Source organism: Aphidius gifuensis, linkage group LG1 (genome assembly GCF_014905175.1).
Source record: "Aphidius gifuensis isolate YNYX2018 linkage group LG1, ASM1490517v1, whole genome shotgun sequence".
Taxonomy (NCBI): Eukaryota; Metazoa; Arthropoda; class Insecta; order Hymenoptera; family Braconidae; genus Aphidius; species Aphidius gifuensis.
In genome coordinates, this window is record NC_057788.1 from 31353297 (window position 1) to 31373778 (window position 20482).

At 22.5% G+C, this 20482-nt stretch overlaps 2 protein-coding genes across 4 annotated transcripts; both read left to right on the top strand.

The window, feature by feature from the left end:
* The first annotated feature begins 2761 nt into the window (after window positions 1-2761).
* On the top strand, window positions 2762-12230 carry LOC122860446 (carbonic anhydrase 2). Of its 2 annotated transcripts, XM_044164261.1 has the most exons (7): window positions 2762-3349; window positions 6847-7047; window positions 7778-7899; window positions 8924-9019; window positions 10202-10316; window positions 11264-11442; window positions 11679-12230. In XM_044164261.1, exons 1-7 carry the CDS (start codon window positions 3313-3315, stop codon window positions 11745-11747), a joined length of 819 nt encoding a protein of 272 aa, XP_044020196.1. In that variant the 5' UTR covers window positions 2762-3312; the 3' UTR covers window positions 11748-12230. The 2 variants fall into 2 exon arrangements, with proteins under 2 accessions (XP_044020196.1, XP_044020197.1); XM_044164262.1 differs by lacking the exons at window positions 11264-11442; window positions 11679-12230 and adding an exon at window positions 10702-10869 and having other exon boundaries at window positions 2834-3349.
* Window positions 12231-15128: 2898 nt separating this feature from the next.
* LOC122860445 lies at window positions 15129-19338 on the top strand. Of its 2 annotated transcripts, XM_044164259.1 has the most exons (8): window positions 15129-15245; window positions 17348-17484; window positions 17553-17677; window positions 17748-17843; window positions 17923-17966; window positions 18027-18053; window positions 18377-18624; window positions 18701-19338. In XM_044164259.1, the coding sequence occupies exons 1-8, from the start codon at window positions 15236-15238 to the stop codon at window positions 18929-18931; spliced, it is 918 nt and encodes a 305-aa protein (XP_044020194.1). In that variant the 5' UTR covers window positions 15129-15235; the 3' UTR covers window positions 18932-19338. The 2 variants fall into 2 exon arrangements, with proteins under 2 accessions (XP_044020194.1, XP_044020195.1); XM_044164260.1 differs by lacking the exon at window positions 18027-18053 and having other exon boundaries at window positions 18701-19285.
* Window positions 19339-20482: the final 1144 nt, after the last annotated feature.

A 20482-nucleotide genomic window follows, 5' to 3' on the forward strand; every position in this document is an offset into this window, starting at 1 on the left:
AACAATAAATTAAAAAACCATGATAATAATCGAATTTTAGATTTAAAAAAATAAGGTCCAAATAAATCACGCAAAGGGAGGAAATGGATCTCGATTGGACGCAGGATTAAATTAAAAAAACCTGGGTGAATATAAATATATACATATTAAAAAATAAATAAAATTAAGGCATCGTCGGTTAATATATATAAAAAAAAAAAAAAACTTAAAAACAAAAAACGAAAAAAAAAATAATAAAAAAGTTATATAAATATCAATCACACGAACGAATAGGTCGATTATATTATTCAATATTTGTAAAGTTAATAATTAATAAAGTCAAATTAAAGGTAAATAAAAAAATGAAAAAAAAAATGTTTATTTTTTTGTCTGGTATTTATTATTTATTGTTAATTGCTATCAAATACTCGTCATTGAAATTCTTAGAAATGATAAAATATTGTCTTATCAATTTCATCGTGAAAAAAAAATTCAAATTGTATTTTAAATTTAACCTTGACAAATTTATTATTGTGTAATATTTTTGCCAAACAAATTTACAATTTTTTTAACATAAATTCATAACTTGTTTACGTTTTTTAAATGTAGAAAAATTATTACATGTTTAAATTCATTTTTTTTCATGAAATTTAAAACACAAAAAAATGTAAAAAAAAAAACAAATTGAATTAATAAATTTTAACAAGGTGAGTTATAAACAAAAATAATAATAATAAATGTCAAAAAAGTAAATAATTATTAACGTTATTCCATGAGAAAATATTATTAATTAATATTATTTTTTTAGAGCTAATATATAGCATGAAAATTTAAATGACACACTCGTTATAAATCATTTTTAATTTTTTTTTTACAACAATTTATCAAGGTCAATTTAAAACGGATGCTGTAAGAGTGTGAATCATCACTCAATAAAATTACTAAATTATAATTTCATTTGTAATGTGTTTGGCAAATTGAATTATTCATCAATTTTTTTTTTGTTTAAACAATAGATGTAAATTATCATTTATTATTTGTTTTTAAATTTTTCCAGACCATGTGCTATTAATTATTCATACATTTTCATTTTATAAATTATAGTTTTTACATTGTATATCAATTATTTATATTTATTATTTTATTTCTTTTATTAATATTTAAATTCCATTTGAGCTGGTGGTAATTTTAACACCTTCAATGTGAAATTTGATAACTTGAAATACTAGAAATTATTTTATCAAAGAATATATTGTTACAATTTTAAATTACAATGATAAATTTTATATTTTTATTCATTAAATTTATTAAAACTTGTGTGCAGCTTCATTTGAAATTTATAATTATGGCTATCGACAAAAATAGATTTAAACTTGCTGTTTATATTTGAATTTTAAAAATAAACTACTGTGCGTATTTAATTTTGATAAAATATTATTTTAATGAAAATTTTTTAAAATAACTTGTACTGGACGAAAAATCTATTTATATTTTATCATTGTTTATTTAGTTATTTAATAAACAAATGATAATTATTTTTTTTATTATTTAAAAATACATTATTTCTTTTGAGATTAAAATGTTTTTTTCACCTTGAAATAATGATCCCGGAGATTTGTTTAACAATTTGCTATAGTTTGTAAATTTTATTTCTTTAATGATTAGCCAATGACGATTTAGATCTTATTTTAGAATCATCATGAAATTTATTATGTTTATTTTGTCATTTATCAAATTTATATTAAATCATGCAAGATAAAATATTATATTGACAATTTTAAATATTTACACTATAAACAAAATTGTTTTTATTGAATATTCATCATCAAATGACTTTTTTAAAATATCAGGTGATGATAAATAATCATCAAGTCATCACGTGATTAAAAATACTCATCAAAACATCATTAAGTTTAAATTTAAACAAAAACCCGTGATATACTTGGTAAATTAATTTTTATATAAATTCAAACAAAATAAATTCAAATATAATTTATACCTTTATTATTTTCATGAATATTATTTTCTTATCACTCATTTGTCATACTTATAGATAAGTATATTTACCTCCATGTGATTGTGACGCACTAAATTCAAAATAACAAAATGAAATTCCAACAAAAAACAACCGACATTTAAATTTGTAAGATCATAAAAATAAAATTCACATAAGGAAAAAATAATATGAATTAACAAATTACATATATTATTTATAATTTCATTATATATTTAAACAATAAAAAAAATAAAAAAATAAAAAATCATGCAATGTGTGTACAATTTTATGCTTCAAATTTTAAAAATAAATTATCGTCATTATTGCTGATAATAAAAACTATATACCATTCATCGTAATATTATTATTATTATTATCATTATTCTTATCAATAAAAAGATTAACAAATAATAAAAAAAAAATCAATAATAATTGATAATAAAATCGTATGATCGGGTGTCAATGTCTGACCTACAAAGTATGAAGTTTGAATTTTTTTTTACTCAATTTTTTATATACAAAAAAAGTAAATAAAATTTCAGGTTTTCAGGGGATCCACGTGGCCTCTATTTGGAGTTAGTCTCGAGACACACTCTACTCGTTTTTAGCGAGATAAAAAAAAAACCAAGCCATGATGAAAATAATAAGAAAAAAAATAAATAAAAGTATTTTGCAGCCGGTTTTTTATATATAGTAAATATATATGTAAAATTTAAAGTACATATATGAAATTAAATAGTGGGGATTATATACTTGTTTCTCTTTAAAAAGTGCACGTGTAAATATTTACATGCGCATGCTCAATTGTCAGAAAACGTATCACGTGATGACGCGAGTTTATAAACCGTGACCGTAACCAGCCGGTCTTTACAATCATTGTGACAGTCTACAAACGTGAACCTTGTGTTGAGCATCATTTCATCATAACTTTTTTTTATCATAAAAAATATATTGATAATTTGATATCTTGAGATAAATAAATAGTGTCATTTAATAGTTGTCAAATTTATTTAGCAATTATTATTTATTTACTTTCATTTATAAATTTAATATATTTTCACATTTGTGGAAATTTCTATTGGAAATTTCTATTGTAACACACACACACACATAGATATTGTTTGTTGATATTTGTGTCAAAACCTCGTGTCTGGATTTTGGCAATAATTATTGTCAATTAATTTTTTTAATTTTTTATAAATTTATATTTTTGACAAAGGGCTGAAGAGCTCTTTGCCACACACAAAAGTTTAAACAAGTGGTCAAAACGAGCGGGAGCAGACTTTACTCGGATCTTAATTTTTCGGATCTTAATTTCCGATAAATACCCCCCCGCAATGGCCGGCAGAGACGATTGGGATTACATGAGAAATGGTAAGATTACAACACTATTTTCCTTTTTTTAATTTAATTAACATTAATACATTTTTTTTTTTTTAATTTAGAAATTTTTTTTAATTCAAAAATTTTGTGCAATTTTTTTTTTTAAAGATTTAGGTTATTTTTTTTACTATTATAATCTGATGTTTACTTGGCTAAAACATGTGAAAATTTTAGAGGAAAAATCCGGCTATTTTACGGAAAATTCCCCGAGAAAAAAAACTAGTAATTTTCTCACTTGGGTATTTAAATTTTTTTATTTTTTTATTATAAATTTTTATTGTTAATGTTTATAGGTTTTTTTTTTTTACAATTTATTGTTCATTGTATTAGGTATTTTTTTTTGTTCATGCAATTGTAATTTTTTATTATGACAATTAATGTAAGAATATCAGTAAAAAAATATATGACTATTGACATATTTTTTTTTTATGTTTTTATTTACGTAACCATGTACCTAGACACCTGCATGTGTTTATTTCCAAAATAACAGATAAATAATTAGCCAGAAAATTTTGTTAATTATTATTTTGTCAAATTTGTACATTTTTTTTTCTATAAATTTAAATTGATTTTTAGAAATCTATTTATCATCATGTATTCTATTCACAAGTAAATTTTCATTTGCATTTTCACCTTGTGACTATATATGTACTCAATCGTGTTAACGACCTCCATGTTTATTATTTTCTTGCTTACCTCGAATTCATCCTGATAAAAATATATAAATAAGCCATATATTAATAATTTTATTTTTTAAACAAACATCAACAACCCAGTGTTGAATAATACAAAAAAAAAAATACATTAATTCATTATTTTTTAGTTTTTCGAATAATTTATTTGTAGAAACTTTTGAGAAATTAGAAAATTCAAATAAAAAATTAATTCAAATGTTATTTTAATAATTGAGAAATATATTTTTGAATTTTTAATATCAAAATTTGGAATTGAAATTATTTATTTCAGGTTTTTTTTCTACTTGACTGACAAATTAATTTTTAAATACAGCTTTTATTGAATTTACCTAGTTTTTTACTTTTTTTTTATTTAGCTGTGTTATTATCTATTTACGATTTGCTTACGATTGACCGCAATGAACTTTAATTTTTTTTCAAGACTGTATTTCAAATATTTATCTTCAAAATTATATTTTCATAATGTTTTTTTGCCTTATAGATAATAAGACATTATTATCGACAATGGAAAGTTTTTAATAAAAAATTCAAGAATAGTAACAAATTATTAATACGACATAGTTGTCATTAACTTGATAAAAATTTTTTATCAAAATGATAAATATTATTCAAAATATTCCACCAACTGAAAAAACAAAATTTACATTTAATTTACATTCAATTGAAATAAATTTTTTATTTTTCCTCATTGTTTAAATGATGCCATTAATTTTACCAAAATGACGTCATAAATAAAAATTAATAAATTAGCCTATTAAAATAAAAAATTAACCATTACAAAGACAAAAAATAAATTAAATATTTAAAAAGGAAAAAAAGTGTCTCGTTAATTATTTATTTAATTGTCTATTTTAAAAATAATTCTATGAATTTTTTATCGAAATAATTATTCGACAAATTACTTGAATATTCAAATGGAAATTTTTTTTTCTTTTGATTATTTATTAATCAATTTTGTCGATAGGTGCGCCGGTCGATTTGCAAATAATAAAAATGACATTTTAAGGCTGTATATGTGTCTTGATATTAAAATTTAAATATATATTTTTCAATATGAACTATGTACACCGGAAAAAAGTCATACTGACTTAAAAATTAGTTGAATGATGTCACATCAACGAAACGTTGTTGTTGATGATATCACTTGTTAAAAAGTTGCTTAAAAAATAATTTTACTTCAACAAAAATAACTAACAAGCCAAATTGAAACACCCAATTTATATCTTTATATTGTTATTTTTTTTTTAGTAAAATTTATTATTTATAATGAACACTTAATCACACACAAACACACACAAACATTTTTTTATTATTATTAATATTATATATGCATGATGGTCTTGGATTTTTCGTCTCAGTTGCACACATTTTACAATATAATTCTCTGCTTGATTGATGTTCATGTCTTTGAACTCAATTTCTAGTTTAAACAAGAATAATAAAATAAAAAAAATATCCTTGAATAGGACACAAAATAAAAAATTAAAATAAAAAAAAAATACAAAGCTTTTAGCCTAGATTTTTTTTTTATTTTGTTTTATAAATTTATGTTTCTTCAACATGCATTTTTTTATTTTTTTTTTTTTTCGTAAATTGTTAAAAAAATTAAATGAAAATTGAATTATTTATTTAACAAATACAACAAGTGTTTATTTATTTATAAAATTTGGTAATATTTTATTTATTGAATTACAAAATTTTTTTTTCATTCTTTCATTATTTTAATATATTATTTATTTATTTATAACAAATATTATTTTATATACCGGAAATAAGGTGTAAATAAAACCGATTAATCGATGTGTCCTTTCAAGTACCTGAGTCATTTGAAGGCTGCCAAGTACTTGAGGGTGTAGAAAAAAAAATAAAGACAACAGGTTAAAACATTTTTTTATCAATTTTTTCTATTTATATTGTAATTCACCTTGAAGATTATAACGAGGTCAACGTCACTGAAATTTCCGTATAAATATTGTAATCTATAATTATTTTAAAAATTGATATGACAAAAAAAACACACACACATTATGTCATTCAATTATAAATAATTTCGATTCATAATCTTTGCCTAAAAATTATTCAAGTAATTTTTTTTTTTTTAAATTTATTTCCTGTGTTTTAATTTAATCACTTGCATATTCATTACAAAACGAGACATATTATGACAAGTGTTTGCAAAACAAAAAAAAAAAAATGAGTTGGCAAAATTTGAACAAAATTATGTCCTTGTCCTCGGACAATTTAACACTGTCCTTGATCACTTTGACTGGTAAATTTTTATCCATCATAATCATGACCTTGTTAATATAAATTATAAACAAAAAAAAAATTAATAAAAACCACATGTTTATTGATGAAATAAAAATAATTATAAATCTCGATAACAATTATTTAACATCACCTAAATAATATTTAAATTGCAACAAAAAAAAAAGTAAAAAAAAAAATAAAAAACAAGACCCCTTTGAAATGGAAAATAATATTTTTCATCAAATGACATTCTTGATTTTATGTGAGTCATCATTATCATGACCTTGATCGACCTAACACGCTCAACAATTTCCGAGTTAATGAACGGTCATGTGCAGCATCATCATCATCATGTTGATGAAAATGAATTTAAAAAAATAAAAAATGTAAATTACACGTTGCATACAAAAACGTAAAACATACTGTCCACGTGATTGACACGAGGAGAGTTTTATTTTATATAAAAATGATTATCTAATATATATTTTCTTGTTATATTTTTATTATAAAAAAAAAAAATATGTTTTGTAATTTTATCGACAGGTCCTGATACGTGGGTGGATAAATTCCCGATGGCGGCAGGTTCTAGACAGAGTCCAGTTAACATTGAGACTGATCGAGCTGAATCTGATCATGAATCTCTCAGTACAAAACCACTGAGATGGAAGTATCCAGCTTATGCTTCAAGAAAATTGGTCAATCCAGGCTACTGTTGGCGTATTGATTGTGATGGTGAAGGAACATGTGAGTCTAATTTATTTATTTACATTGAAATAGCAATAAAAAAACCGCAATATATTTATTTTTTTTATATTATTTCTTCAACTAATTAACGCATTTATTGTTATTGAAAATATCAACGAGATTTTATTCATCATCAGGTAGATTATCACCCTCACATTTATACCGGAAAATACAAGTAAAAACCGCAATTTATAAACACCTGCATCCGCCTATATAAATTTAACAATAATTTTTTTTTTTTTTTATTAAAATTACATTTTAAATTTAGCTATTTTTTTCATTTATTTTTGAGAAAGTTTTTATCCTTTTTTTTTTCATTTTTCATTGTCATATATAAATTATCAATTTATTTATTTTTTATTATTATTATTTCTATGAATGTTTATTACTTTCACGTGATGCTGATAATGATGATTGTTGTTAATCATATCCGCTTTGAACTAGTGATAAAATGAGAACATAAATTCTTTATATTAATAGAAAAAAAAAATATAGTTCTACTAGTAGTAGTATTAAAAATAATAATTATAATTTAAAAATTAATTTTTTATTTTTTTTGCAATTAACTTTTTATGTGTTTAAAATTTTCTAATGTTTTTTTTTTTTTTCATTTGATATGTATTTTTTTATTGTTAATGGAATGTTGATTGAAAAAAAAAATCGAAATGTAATTTATTTTATTTAGTTGGTTGGATATTTTTGAATTTTGATGGAAATAATTTAATTGCAGTTTTAAGTGGTGGACCATTGATGGATGATATTTACAAACTTGAGCAGTATCATTGTCACTGGGGTTGTAGTGATTCACGTGGTTCTGAACATACGGTTGATGGACAAGCTTTCGCTGGCGAGGTAAGAATAAATAAATTAATTAACTTTATTCAAAATACAAATCTATTTTTCAACTATCATTGTATGTATTTAATGATACAATTACCATTTTACATACGTCATTGTGTCAATTGTTAAATGTGAAAGTTGATGCTAATAAATGTTAATGCTAATAAATGTAAAAAAAAAAACATAAATAATTTTCAAGTATGCAAAATTTGATTAATCAATTGATCAAGAATACATTTATTAAAGTCTTTTTATTATTAAATATTTATTACAAGCTGAATTATTTAATTTTTAACAATTTTTTCGTTAATATTATTTTAACTTTTTAAATCTTTCTTCAAGGCTGTCTTCATCAACTGTCAAAGAAATAAAATATATCATATTTTTTTTAATTAATTTAAAAAAAAAAAATAAATTCAACTCTATAAACAGTGTGTTCATCAACTGTCAACAAAAAAAAAAAATATATCATATTTTTTAATTAACAAAAAAGAAAAAAATAAATTCTTATCTTGATTTTTTATTTTTCATTTTGGTTATTTTATTCAACTTGAAAATATATATTTTTTTAAATTAATTAAATTATTTATCATTTATTCTATTAATTTTTTTGATTTTTTTTTTAAATAAACAAACAATAATGGCATTTAATTTTATGAGAAATATATATTTTTTTCTTTCAATTAAAGTTGCGGCATTATTATTAGCCGAAACACATATCGCTGTTATTATTTTATTTTTATTTAATAGAGCTACATATGTTGAGTCAATTACGTATTATATTAAGTACACAATTGACAGTATTTGTCAATTTATTTGAGAGGGGATCAACTACGCACAATCAACACAATCATACTCGACATTAATTTAAAAATCAACAATTTTTATTTCTTTATTTTTTTTTACTTTCATTATTTAGCTATATCTTTTGTTTAAAAAAATTATTATCACGTGTTTAGTAACTGTTTTATTACAAATTGAAAATTTATTTTTATTTTTTAAATAATTATTAATAATTAATAATTAATTTTTACAGTTGCATCTTGTTCACTGGAACACAACCAAGTATCGTACATTCGCTGAAGCTGCCAAGGCACCTGATGGTCTTGCTGTTCTCGGCGTTTTTCTCAAGGTATTTTAAATAAATAAATAAATAAATAAATAAATAAACATTATTATTATTATTATTGTTATATTAATATAAACAACAATAGAATCAACCAAAAAAAAAAAGGAAATGATAATAAATTCAACAGGTGTATTTCGAATAAATTTCGAATAGATTTCGAAGGATAACTTTGAACAATATAAATTTATTGTTTATTTATATTTCATGCAATTGAAATTATTTTCATTTAAATACATCATAAATACATTATCGAAGTATATTAGGTGTACTTTACAGTCTTCAGTATGACTTTGAATCCGTATTTTTTAAATTTAATCTCGGAAAAAAGAACAATGACATGTTTGAACTGTTATAAATTAATTAAGCAACCCCTTTTTTTTTTTTTTGCAATTCAAGGTTTATATTTTTGTTTTTAAAATATTGATAGTTTTTTATTTATTTATTTATTTGTCGTAATGGCTTTGGTGAATTTTTGTAAAATCATAATGTAAATTTGTTAGGTAACTTGAGAATTATTACTCGATTATTTTGTCGGAAATAGAGTTGAAAAAAAATGTGGAATTTAAACATTTGATCATACCTATATAACTCTACTTATTTCCTGAGTAAAATAAAAAAAATAATAGTTCAACTCGTCAAGTTACATAAAAAAAGACGTAGATTAAAATTAGTCATTTGCATTATTTCGATACACATATTTCTCGTGACTTTAATATCCATTTTAAATGTTTAAAAAAAAAATTTTTTTATCTTCTTATGACTCATCTTTACCACAAGATTTACAGCCAGTAAAAAAAAAAAAAAGTTAGCGTGTAAATGACAATTTTTTTGACCTTGATTAAATAAATATAAAAAAATGTAAAATTGTAAAATCAGATGATAAACATTTTTTATTATTTATATATTATTTATTTATTCATTGTCTTGTGATTTAATCGAAATTCTTTTTATCATGTATCTCGTGATACAAAATAAAAAATTTCAAACGGAATTATAAATGTTAATTTTAGTTATTCAAGTAAACAAGTAAATGAAAAACAAAAATATTTTTTTATACAAAATTCATCAAGTAAATAAATTAGAATATATATTTTTTATTTTTCTAAAAAAAAATACATGTATATTTATTGAACGTTGTAGTAATAAAAAAAAATATATTGACTTATTGTAAATTAATTTTAACAGGTGGGAAAAACACATGAAGAAATGGAAAAGATTGCTCGAATGTTGCCTTATGTCTCTCACAAGGACGAAGTAGTCGATATTGTTGATCCAATCGATCCAAGTAAACTTCTTCCTGGTAAGTTTCAATTATTAATATTATCAACTATAAATACATACCATTAATTTTCATGACAATAATAAAAATAAATAATTTAGCACAATTTCTTCACGAAAAGAATATAAAATTCTAACAAAAAATTAAACACCTATGTAGATTCACATTTTCTCAAAAAAAAAAACAAGAAAAGTAGCATAAATATTCATTAAATAAAATCGAAAAACATAAATATTTATAAGAAAATTACTTGCTGGGAAATTTAAATGCAAAAAAAAACGAAAAATTGTATGATGATTATTTGTGTTTATATTCAAAAGTCTCATGATAAATAATTGAAATAATGATACATTAATAATGTAATTTAACTCGACACTTGGGGGTTCGATTATTGAACTAATAATAGTTCGAGGTGGACGTGCTGGTAGATGCATTAATCCATGTATGAGGTGGGCAGACAGAATAATACGTCCGGATAACAAATGTGCATTTCAAGGTTGGTAATAAGAAGCCATCATGTGCACGCATCATTGTCTAATTGTTGATAAATACATATAAAATATAATTATTATTTGAAAAAAAAAAAAAAAAAATAATGTAAAATTAAACAATGGATGTTAATTGCACTTTAAACACAATGATATTTTAAAAAATATATACTGATAAAGACAATAACAAAAGAAAAAATATAAAAATAAATATTATACCTGTATATAAATTGTGATAAGCGACACGATAGCACCACTATGCTAAAATAATTTGCATGATTAACATTATGCCCCCAACAAAAGACGTCATAATTCTCAAAAAAAAAAAATACCAAATGACAAAATGAATATGAAAAAGCTTTTTGTTTTTTAATTATTTTGAATTTTGTTTTTTTAATTTTTTATTGATGTTAGTTTATTATTGATAATTATTTAGTGTTTATTGTTTATTAAATATTTGTTTTTTGTTTTTTTTTATAGATGATAATGGATACTGGACTTACCTTGGATCATTGACAACACCACCATGCAATGAAAGTGTAACTTGGGTACTTTTTAAAAAATTCATTGAAGTATCACATCATCAACTCAATATATTTCGTAATTTGAGAAAATTTCCAAGAGGTGAAGAGTGTCCATGTCATGAAAACCATGGAGCGGTAAGTTTTTTTTATTCAATTAATATTTATAATTTTAGTAGAAGAATTAATTTAATTATTTATAAAATAATGATTCAAAGAATTCGAAACAACAGTCATTTTTCGACTGATAATTTAATTAATCATCTAGCTATAATTAAATTTATTATTAACATTATTTAGTTGATAAATTACGACACTATATGATGATATTTACTATTAATAAATTAATTGCAATTGTAATTTAATTTCAACAGGTTATTAACAACTTTCGTCCACCTCTTCCACTTGGAAATCGCCAACTTCGCGAGTGTGGAAGTTTCTAAGTATCTTTCGATGATGAATCTGCAGCCAATCAACGGTTTATAACGAAATGGGAATTTCTTTTGTCGGCTATTACGGGGGGGTTAAGACGGGAGGAGGGAGAGTGATTTTTTTTTTTTCAATAAAATAAAATCAATCAGGATTCAATTTTCTACTAATAATATACAAAAATTAAAAATAAAAACTAAATTATTTAGAACAGCATAGATTTTCAAAGATTAATTTAACAATTAAAATTAATTTTTATTCATTATTGAAATGTGATTGTTAAATTTAGTATGAAAAATTTTTACAATAAAATATCAATTGATTATTTAAAAAAAATTTATAATAATATTAATAATAATTTTTAAAAAATTTATAAAATCACAATCCGTCCTCCGAATAAGTTATGATTAAAATTTTGAAAAACATTTAAAATTCAATGCCTTAAAATTAAATAATAACAATAAAATTTTTTTACGGAGGTTTTTAATATTATTAAACATTTTTTGTTTAATTTTAATAACAATTTTATAATACGTGAATTAATTTTTTTTTATTTTATAAGCAGGATTCAAGCACAATTGATTGAGTATTAAAAAAGTAAATGAATTTTAAAATATACACAATGAATTAAAGATAAAAAAAAAATATAATCAAAATAAATAAAAAAAAAAATAATTTACATAAATTAATAATAAATAAACTTCATCGAAATATTAAATCAAGATAAATAAAAATTATGTAATCACGCACTTGCATTTTAAATCGCAATTTATTTAAAACATTAACTTCATTTTCATGATAAGCCTTGATGGCATTTTCATTGATGTTTTTTTAGTGACGTTTAAATCCCCATAAACATATAACTCTATAAATATTAATAAACATAATAAACTCAAACAAAATATTATATATTCAAAAATTTTGTTTGTAGATTTTATAATCATCATTATATACAGCTCTTCTTTTTTTTTTTTAGATTTTAGATTAATGTCGTTTGATATAATACATGTATTTCCAATATTGGAATTAAAAAAAAATAAATAAAAATTATCAGAAATATTTTATTCTGATGATTAAAAAACATAATAATTATTTATTTTTCTACAGCCTAAATAAAAAGTTTATCCTCATAACAAGTTTTCATATATCCTGACTTATAAAATCCGGTCTTTCAAAACCTGAATCCCAAGGTTACAATAAAACATACCAAATAAATTAAATAATATAAATTTAGACTTGAAAAACCTCAAATAATATACCTTAAATTTAAAAGTTAAAAAAAATATTTCTTTATGAAAAATAAAAATTTATAAACCTAAGAAAATGTCATGTTAATATTGTGAAATTCAGAAGCTTATATAAGAAAGTAATGATTCAGTATTGACTCTTCAATTTAGCTATGGATTGTGATATTTTTATATACATGTATAATGAATCTCATCGAAAACCGGTTGTTGATGTTGTTGTTGTTGTTTTTGTTGTTGAAACATTTATATATGCTGTGAGGTTACTACACTTTTAGAAAATGTATTTTAAAAATATTTCAACTGCAGTTTTTTCAATTTTTAATTCAACTATATGAATAAATTGTAAAAAAATTCCACGCTAATTTGATCAATTATTTTGTCTTGGAATGTTTGTACACTTGTTAATAATAGATCATTAAATTTATGAATTATAATGATCGAATTATTCGAGTGATTGATAATGACATGGAAATTTTTTTAATTTTGTTTACTATAGGTACTTTGGTTGATCAGTTAATTAAATTATGTTGCGTTGTACAGTTAAATGAAGTATAACAATTTTAATGTCAAAGGAAAAGGTGTGTTTTAAAGGCGTGGCTATTGTCTCTTCATTGAATTTTGTATTTATGTGAATGGTGTTCGATTCAAGCCGTAGGAATTTTTTAGAGTTGATTTTGCAAATATTTACTTGAAAATATAGTAATTATGTATTTTAATTTATTAAAAATTAAAGATGAAATATTTACTGACTTGTTGAAAAAAAAAATATAGAAAAAAAGTTATTTTTGAATGTAGGACGTGATTATTAGTTTTTAATTTTTTATTTTATTTTAGCGTCGAGCTGTTGGGAGTCAGCGGTCAATGGCACATATTGCAGACCGTGATGGCAATAAAAAAATTATAAATTCAAAATCGAGTACTATGCTTAAAAATAAACTTTTATGTGTGATTTTTTTTTTAATGAGTCAGTTAAAATGCTAACTTGTTTTTATGATTAATCAAAAAAATTAGTCTTTAAAAATAACAACAAAAAATTAACAATTAGCATTAAAAAAAAAAAATTTTTTTTGCGTTTATTGATGGATTTTTTTTTATTTTAATTGTTAATTTTTTGTTGTTATTATTAAAGATGAATTATAATAAATTACTACACACATAAGCTGACATTTTAAAGAATCCGATGCGAAAAAAATTACACGAAATAATTTATTTTTAAACGGAGTTATCAATTTTTATTTTTTTGCCATCACGGTCTATATTTCGTGCCACTTTAGCTGATCTCTCCTGATCTCTCCTCTTCACCAACCAAATTTTTTTAATTAAAATTTCGTCTCATTAGCATGATAAAATTTAATAATTTACTTTGTAAAATAACAACAAATAATAAACAGTCACTAATTAATAATACTATATCCTTTTATTCATACCAAAATTTTTAAAAACGATTTCTATTTTATTCTCAGCTGGATAAAGATAATTTTATTTAATCTACTGCTAAACTGGCTGATAAACTAGATATTGTTTAAGACGATAAACTTAATTAAACATTATAAATAATTTAATTTATATTATTAATTATTATTATACAATTTATTAAAATTATTTTCATGAAAAAATTAACTACCATTCTATTATAATTTATAAAATTAATTTACAAATGGAATTTATTAATTTTTTTTTATTATCATAATACAATATTAATCTACTTAAATAATTTAAAATAATAATTAAAATCTTATATAAATTCCTTGATTTTTTAATCACCATACACTTATAAAAATTACTACAATTTTTATTTTTTTAAAATATTTTTTACACAAAATTTATCTACAATAAAATAAAATATATAATATGTATCCATAAAATTTTATAGATTCTTAAAATAGATTGAAAAAAAAATAGTAAAAAAAAATTATAAAATTACATTTATTTAGTCGTCTAAAAATAAATAAGATTGTAAAAATTATTTTTTTTTAATACGTATAAAAATAATAAATAAAGATCATCATCAACATTATGATCATTTAAATAATGAGTCATACAAATGTTAATAATTATAATACGTTAATTAGAAAAAAAAAAAAAAAAAAAAAAAGCGCCTGCGTATTGAGTTATGCGGTGTGTTATTCGAAAAAGAGGGATCGAAAAATCTCCAGACAGTTTCGTTCGCATGCGATTCAGTAAAACGTTGCAACTCGAAACAAACGGATATATTTATTTAAAGTAAAAATATTTGTAATTAAATAATCAACAATATGGCTATTTGTAAGTAAATATAAATTTAACAATAATTGATTATTAATCTTAATTATCATCAATAATAATTTCACTTTTATTTCGTTTTTTTTTTCACACATTCAAGTTAATTTCATTTTTTTTTTTTACGTATTTATTTCATAAATGGGTGCTTCTTTTGGTCCCTGATAAATTATCAATTTAATATTCAAAATTAAAATAAGATTAGTACAATATACAAGCATCAAAGTTCATTGAGAGAATTTAGTTTGGAGAATGTATTGAATGTTTTTCTAAATATAAATATTCTCTTTCTTTGGGTGGGGTTTCGATAAAGTTTGACATAAAATTATATTATCATTTGCCGGCCGGCATTTTTAAATAATATTTATAAATATATTTTTAATTATTGTTTAAAATTAATATCATAAATATTGTCACAAAAATATTCACTCAATAATTAAACACTCCATGAAAAAAATTATAAATGTATTTTTTAAATTCATCAATGAAATTTCTAAATACCTAAATTATAGATAAATATTTTCTCAATAATAATCATGTAAAATTTATAAATTTAAAAAATGAAATTATCAGCTAATTATAATGCTAATAAATATTTTTTTTTTTAATTATATTTAAACCGTTAGATAAAATGTCTAAAATTGTTTTTAAAAAGATTTATAAAACTATTTTTTTTTTTTAAATTCTTTAGTATAGAAATTATTTCTAATTAATTATTTCTATTATTTAAAATTAAACTCATCATGTTTTTATGTCAAACAGCTTTTGTCCTTGACAAAACATATTTAACACATAAAATAGAAAAATATTTCAGCTCATTTATATTTATATTTTAATGTTTTTATAAACATGAAATATAAACATTTGTGTGCATTGAAAAAACTTTGCAATAATTAATATTCAAGGTGTTTCCTAGAAGACAAATAAATATTTCAAAATAAACAACAAGAATATTTTATTTTATGTTGTAATTAAATACAATTGATATTTATTTTCTACTAGTTTCTATGCAAGGTCATTGACAGAATTTTGTTTCTTCCAGCTACTTGAGTGTAGATTACAATTAAAATATAAATAAAAATTTTTTCAAAACAATGTGTGTGTGTTTGGCTAGCCAAGCGGAAATTGTCTTCTCTCTACGTGTTGTGAAATAAAATATACTTGTTGCCATGCAAAATATTTATTAATAATAAAAATAATATTTACAATATTTATTTAAACGATCACCTGTTGACAGGTGATAAAATTCAAAAAATAATTAACAAATAAATACTTGTTTTCAAATTTAATTCAAAAAAAAAATTATTTAAAATTTGTAATATTTTTAACTCAATGTGTGAGATTTAAATTATTTAAAAAATTGAAAAAAATAGGATATATTTCAAGTGATTGCGCAATAATACAAAATTGATCTCAATTAGACTAATTTAATGATTGTTATGTTAATTAAATGACCTGATTATAAACTTGAAAATAATATTCTTATTAATCTTTAAATTATTGCTATGATTTATTTAATATTTATTTATTCATTGGGGGATATCACTAATGAGATATGAATTATAATTGTTTATTTAATTTCAAAATATAATCTGATGTCATCAATAAATTTACCACGTTTTTCATCATCAAAAGGTCAATCGCAAACTGATTCAAGATTTTTTTTTTTTCGTGGCATTGATTTATCAATGAACACACTTTAAGAATGAATAAAAAAAAAAAAAAATTACAAATTGTTATTATAAACATTACTATAAATTACCAGCTGTATATATTTTTTTTTTTTTTTTTGTGATTTAATCTGAAAATTACGTTTACTCGTTGCTGACATAACACAGTCAATTTATTGATCAAAATATTTTTCACCAAGAGTATCCTTGAATGACCTAGTTCTTTAATTTATTTTTTTTATTTTTTTATATGCATTAGTCTATTTACTACCCACATTTGCACTTAAACAATTTTTATTATCTTTGTAATTTTATTTTTTTATTACTTTATAAATTTCGAAAAAGTAGGTTACACAAATCGAAATAAAAAATAAAATAAATTAATAACATTGATAAAATAATTTTAAATATTATAATTTTTTTGTTGTTTATTTAAAGCTCTTACTACTGAGGATAAATTGGCATACAAATTTTATCCAGCATCTGGAAGACAGTTGCAATTTCGTGTGAAGGCACCAAATGATGCTCACATTGCATTGACAACTGGTCCCTCTGATGACCAACCAATCTACGAGGTAAACTATATTTTTTAAATCCCAAAATTACTCATTTAATAATAAATAAATGATTAATTAAATTAAAGGTCTTTATTGGCGGATGGGGAAATAGTAAATCAGTCATTCGTAAAAATAAAACTCAACCAGAAGTTTCTCAAGAAGAGACTCCAGCAATTCTCAGTAATGATGAGCTTCGAGGTTTTTGGATAAGGTAAATTTATCAATAAACATTTAAATAATATCACTAAATTTTATTTAATATATTTTATAATTTATTCAAGATGGGGTGATGGACAAATTAGTGTTGGAAAAGAAGGTGAACCATCAGCAATATTGAGTTACTTTGATCCTGAACCATTCGAAATAAATTACTTTGGGTTAGTATTTACTATTTATATTTTAAAAAATAATAATTTTCTTTATAAAAATTATTAATCTATTTATTTTATTTAACAGAGTTTGCACAGCATGGGGTGCACAAGGCGAATGGCTTCTAGAAGGTCAGTAAAATAACTTAAAATTCAATAATAAATAATTATTAAAATACAATTTTATTACAGAAATTTGCATTGGGAATTATGATGGTCGTACGTATTTAAATATCAATAGAAAAAAAAATCAAAATACTCAAAAATAAATCAATAATCATTAAATGCTTTTAAATTTAAATAAAAAAATAATTATTATTATCAAAAAAATTAACAATGCCAAATAATTTTCAACTTGTTTTAACTGGATATTTTTTTTGCTAATGTGTTGAATTAAATAACAAATAATTTAATTTTGTAAATAATATTATTTTAATTATTTTTGTAATTAATTGATATTTAAATATTATTTAATATTTGTTTTGAATGTGTGTAATTTTATTATGAAGATAATGATCAATTGATGATTGTTTATTTGTTAGATTCAAATGCAAATGCATCAGCACCATCAGCACCAGCTGAATTATTATCAGGTGGTTCAGTTTGTTGGTGTGATGCATCAGGAGGTAGTATTCCACCAGGTGCTCTTGAGGGTGGTGACGATGGTGAGCCACTTTATGTTGCTCGTGCAAATCATGAGGGTGCTGTTATTCCTGGTAAACTCAAACCAAGTCATGGTGTTTGTTACATAGCTTGGGGAGGTGAAGAACATGGAAAAGCTGATTATCAGGTATTGATTCGTCAAAGTATTTAAATTTTATAAATATTTTAAATTGTTTTTTCATGATTTTTTGGTTTAATTTTAGGTTCTTTGTGGTTGTACTGGTAATTGGGTTGCTGCAAGTGGTGGTGATGTTCCATCAAATGCCATACCAGCTGGTGAGACTGAAGATGGTGAGCCATTATTTGTTGGAAGAGTTAATCATGAAGGTACAATGACTATTGGAAAAGTACAAGCATCACACAGTGTATGTTACATACCATTTGCTGGATCTGAAGTTCCATTTGCTGAATATGAAATTCTTGTTGGCAATTAAGATCTTTGTTAAACAATGCTGAGATGAAATAATTTTGATAATATATTTCAAATCTCATAATTATTATTGCTTGCAAAGCCACTTCAATGACAACAAAAATATATAATAATATTAGTTTTAAGAAAAATATAATTTAAAGCTTTTTCAGCACAATAAAATATATATACAACTAAGCTTCGTTGAAAAATTTATAATAATAAACAATGCAGCTGCTTTGGCAATATTATTTTTGATAGAATATACTTGTGTTAAATTTGTGATGAAAAAAAAAATAAATAAAGAGAAAATAATTATTAAATAAAAATATATTCATGAATGAAAATAAAATTCAGTGTTATTTTTAATAACATTTACTACATTTGTTTATGCAATTTATTTTTAGTTAAAATACAAGTAGTGAGTAAAAATATTTGTTGAAATTTGTTGAATTATTTTTACTTGTTTAATGTAGCTGTTATTTTTTTTTACCATTTATATTTATGTTATAATTAGTGTTGATATATCTTGATGTTTGTTCTTCGGGGGCAGTATTAGGCTCTGTATAGTAGGGCTCATCAGTTGGTTGTACCCAATGATAATCAGTTGTTGAACTTGGTCTACCTAAACGAGCTTTGTTTCGATTATTTTTACTTGGTAAAGAGACACTTGTCACTGCTGGATTACTTGATTCATCATTCATACTGCGTCAGTAATTACAAACAAAATCATCCAAATTATACAATGTATCGTCATTCTCTTCAAACTTATATAAATCAAACCAGATGATATAAGTTTATAATAACCACGTCGTTCAGTTTTTGGAGTTATTGATGATTCATCAACGTATAAATTTAAAGGCTGAGCAGGTGGTGTTGTCCAGTTCATAAATGTTTCAGATAATATTTTAGCACCATAAGCTTTTTTTAAAGATATATTGTAGAATGTAGATGAGTGTAAATCGGTGAAAGCCACATTAACTTTATCAGAGAACTTTATGTTTTTCTTTTTAAAAATTTGAATTGGTTCAGCTGAATCAGGTGGTTCTATGCTGACAATGTAATGTGTAAATTTTGTTTTTGATGGAAACCAAAATAGATTTAATGATGTTTCATTTCTTGACCAAGAATAAAGCTTTTCTAGCGAATTTTCATTACATGGTGAACTGGTAAAGCTTTTTGGTGTTATTGAGGTGACTGGATCTCCTAATTTTCTAGCGGATTTTGCGTATGTTGAAGTGACCTCCGTAGTTTCTGTGGTTGCTTCAACTTCAATTGTAATTGGGTATGTAGATTCAGTGGCTGGCAGGTTTGTGCTTTTGTCTTCTTCGGGTAATGGGTAGCTTGCTTCGGTTGATTCAATTGTAGTTAAGTCTACAGGTCCAGTGCCTGATCCATATTCAACGAGTTCTTGGCTTGTTATCAATTTTATTTGTAAAATTAATAATAAAAAAAACCCAACTATTGTTGATTCTAAAAATTGTAATGAATTATTTTAAATTATTTATTAAACATAACACTTGAATGTAATAGAAAATTAAAATTACTTTAATTATTTAAACTTGTAATTTTGTAA